This window comes from Trachemys scripta, chromosome 12, assembly GCF_013100865.1.
Source record: "Trachemys scripta elegans isolate TJP31775 chromosome 12, CAS_Tse_1.0, whole genome shotgun sequence".
Taxonomy (NCBI): Eukaryota; Metazoa; Chordata; order Testudines; family Emydidae; genus Trachemys; species Trachemys scripta.
The window spans coordinates 34,344,442-34,348,522 of NC_048309.1; the positions used below are offsets into that span (position 1 = coordinate 34,344,442).

Genomic DNA, 4,081 nt, shown 5'->3' on the forward strand with positions numbered 1-4,081 from the left:
AGTGTAGACCTGAGTTTACAGAAAATGAGTCAGGCTATCCATACTGCTACATACTTAACTAATGAATTTCAAACATCCTACTGATACTACACAAGGTACTTAGCATCTCTTTTGACAGTCTCAAGGCAAATCATGGATGAGTATAGTCACTCAGAGCTTGTCTTTTCATTTATCTAGGTTGGGATTGATGCCTACTCACTGGGCAGCAGAACGAATCTTGTTTTGCCACTGACCATAATATGTATCTATTCATAATAATAATTATTATTTTATTTGTTTTACTTGTTTTAGAGGGTTTCATGATGTGCTAGGTGCCTTGCAGTACAGCTGCAAAGATCTCTGCTCCATAGTGGTTACAATGAATTTCAGGCAGGACATGGTAAAGAAGGTAAAACAACAGTAGAGAGGGGAGGTGCATTGACTTACATCCATGCACATTTGTGTAAATGACATTGACATAAAATTGCAAAACCATGGGAAAAGAGAATGTTTGATCACATCACCTGCACTCTGCCCAGTCACCTGAACTCTACCCATCTCCTCCCTTAATTTTCAAATATTTGAGAAAAAGTTCCTTCCGGAGTCAACCTGATGGAGAACAGTTACTTTCTTTCACCCCTCGTACACCATTTCTCCACTCCACCAGAATAACACTAGGCAATGTTCCATTGCACACCCATGACAGTTTGATGATGGTTACTATTATTTATTTTGTTGCGTGAGCATCTAGAGCTCCCCAGCTGAGACTGTGACCTCATTGACCCAATGTGTTTGTGTTTTCCCCATCTAGCACCATGGAGGGATGACAATAATGATAACAGAGAGTGAAAGACAGTCCACAAAGTTTACAATCTAAATGGAAAAGACAAACAGAGCAAGGGAGGGGAAACAGGCATGGAACAGCAGATCAGAGGCAGAGTTGAGAATAAAATCCAGTCTCCTGACACTTTGTGCAGGATAGAAATCTTCCAGTTTCACTGGAGGACACACTGCTATCCATGGAAAGGACCTTCTCTCTCTCTCTTTCTCTCTCTCTCTCTCCATAGACACACATCTATCTATCTATCTATCTATCTATCTATCTATCTATCTATCTATCTATCTATCTATCTAAACACATGTGGCAGATACACAGCCTGGTATTTTTAAAGGACCCTTATCTTACACAGCCAGAACACACGGTGCGGTGGGGTGGCATCACAATTTTACTGACATGACTAATCCCACTAAGGGATACTGGTCACTCAGTGAGCCCCTACCACAGCTGATTTCACAGAGACTGAAACGCAATGATCTGAGTGTCTACTGAGGGTGACCTACCCATCTCAGGAGTGTCTGTGGACATCGTCCTGGAAGATATAGGTTAATGTCCCTGCTCTGTCTGATCCAAAGCAGAATCTTTCATCCCAGATTACTCAGAATCTGACAGAGCAGGGACTGGGCCCTGGGATCCCCCTGCTCAAGACATTTTCATAACCACGAGACACACACAAAATTCCTTGGAAATGTTCTGACCAGCTCTAGTCATACCGAAAGGCAATCCAGACTTCGCCTTCTGATTCTGAAAGCACCAGCCCCTCGTGCCCTTGTTGCTATGTGCAGTACTCATGCACATCCGCCTCCCCTGACTCCATTTTAACCTAGAAACATCATCTTTGCTTTTGTAAATATTTGTGGTGAAGACAGCAATTTACTGTGAGCTTTCCTCAGGGCCTCCTTCACCTCTTTGTTCCTCAGGCTGTAGACGAGGGGATTAACAATTGGAGTCAGGACTGTGTAGAAGACAGAAAACACCTTGTTGAGGCTTCTCAGTGTGTCGTTTTTTGGTAGCATGTAGACGATGACTAGAGTTCCATAGAAAATTGTCACCACAATGAGGTGGGAGGAGCAGGTGGAAAAGGCCTTTTGCCTCCCCGTGGTGGATGGGATTCTCAGGATGGTGGAGATGATGTGAACGTAGGATGCCAGGGTTAATGCAAATGGTGGCAAAGTAAACATCGAGGAGAAAATGACAGCTGTAACTTCCAACACGCAGATGTCACTGCAGGATAGCTTTATTATTGGGCTTAAATCACAAAAGAAATGATCAATTTCATTGGGGCCACAGAATGTTAATTGTGAAATCATAAATATTATGATGGCCACAGACATAAATCCACCTATCCAAGACCCAGCCACTAGCTTGGTGCAGAACCTGCCATTTGTAAGGGCTGCATAATGCAGTGGTTTGCATATTGCTAAATACCTATCATAGGACATCACAGATAAGAGACAACATTCTGTGGCTGCCAGAGAACCAAAAATATAAAATTGTATAATGCAATCTCTCACAGAAATGGTTCTGTCCCCAGTCAGGAGACTGGCCAGCACCCTGGGAAGTATGGTGGAGGTGTAGCAGGTCTCCAAGCAGGACAAGTTCCCCAGGAAGAAGTACATAGGGGTGTGAAGCTGCCGATCAGTCACAACTAGGGCCACAATGAGAATGTTCCCAGCCATGGTCACAATGTAGATCACTAGAAACAGCAGGAAGAGAAGGGTCTTCAGTTGAGGGAGATCCCCAAATCCCAGGAGGATGAATTCCGTGATGGATGTTTGATTTTCTCCCATTCAAGTTTTTTTCATGTGTTGTATCTAGGAAAATTGAACAAACTCAGCAATATAATTTGCAATATAAGAACTTGGATTAATACACAGTGTCAATATCTCACTCGTAAATGTCTGGCCTCTAGTTCCGGGCCTACCAGTCACTGTGTTACTTCAGATATGTCACTCACTTATTAGCAGGCCATTTGTCCTGTTTATGCCAGACAGTCCTGTTTTTGGAAGGGTTTTACCTTGGTCTGGTGCCGGATGTGGTTTTGTCCAGTACCATCAAGGAAGGTGCCATTTTGCAGAGCGCATTTCTCCACCCCTGCCAACATGCATGTGAGGTCACACCAGAGGGGGCGGGCTTATGCCGTTCTGGAAGTACAGGAAACTTTGATATTCTTGGGATGTGCCTGTGGCTACCCTAGTCACTTAATCTCTCACACCAAGATTTGTAAAAATGAGACATTACACTGCTCAGTGTGAAAAACCTAAGTGATTTAAGGGCTTAAGACTCATTTTCAACAGGGATTTAGGGCAACTTTTAAAAGATATTTAGGACCCTAACTCCCACTTATTTCTAAGAAAGTTGCTTTGGAAAATCCCACTGGGCAACTCTCTGTATCTTTAGGTGCCTAAATACCTTTGGAAATCCTGCCCTGAGTCACTTTGGAACATAAGACATAGTTATAATTGAAAGCTTTTAGGATTTTGCCAAACAACAGAAAACTTGCAACAGGTTTTTTTTTTTATTTCATTTTATTTTTGGGGTTTTGGCACCTGAAAATTAACATTTTTCAGTTTTTTTTTAATAAAAGATATCAGTTTTTAATGAAAACAAAAATAAAAAAGTTATATGAAAATGAAAAAAAATATATTGGAATTTCTGACATGGAAAAAATAATTTCCTCACCAACACGAATCATTATTTTTTATAATGTGACTGTGAGTTGCATGGCCAGATGTTAATGTGTGTTATTATATCTGTCCATAGTTATATGAGACTTATATGTGTATTTGTATGATGAAGATTTGCATATAGAGCCTGCAAATTTATGGAACTAATAAAAATTTCCATTTTTGGCCAAGATCTATTTTGTGTTGAAAAAATATTTCAGTAGAAAATATTTGACTGACTCTAATAATAATTACATATGGAAACACACATACACAATTCTATACATATACAAAATAAAACACCAATTAATATTCTGGGCTAGAAGCTTAGCTAATGCAAACTGGAGCTAAAGCCAAAGGAGTTACACTGATTTACACCAGCTGAGGATCTGGCCCACTTATGGAAATACATGGACATATATAAACATAAATCTACTGCACACAGAAAACAGAAGATTCGTTGGCTTTTATCAAGTTCAAAGCATTGATCATGAAAGGATTTGAAAGAAATTCAGATGCTAATGTTACAATTTGAATGAGATTTCAAAATTAATGAAAATTTGGTGCACAGACCTCTTTAACATCTTTGAAAATATCA

At 40.3% G+C, this 4,081-nt stretch overlaps 1 protein-coding gene across 1 annotated transcript; it reads right to left on the reverse strand.

Annotated features, from left to right (window-relative positions):
• Nucleotides 1–1,635: 1,635 nt before the first annotated feature.
• Nucleotides 1,636–2,607, reverse strand: LOC117886091 (olfactory receptor 11A1-like). Its single transcript, XM_034787728.1, has one exon. The coding sequence runs from the start codon at nucleotides 2,605–2,607 to the stop codon at nucleotides 1,636–1,638; it is 972 nt and encodes a 323-aa protein (XP_034643619.1).
• Between the last annotated feature and the right edge of the window lie 1,474 nt (nucleotides 2,608–4,081).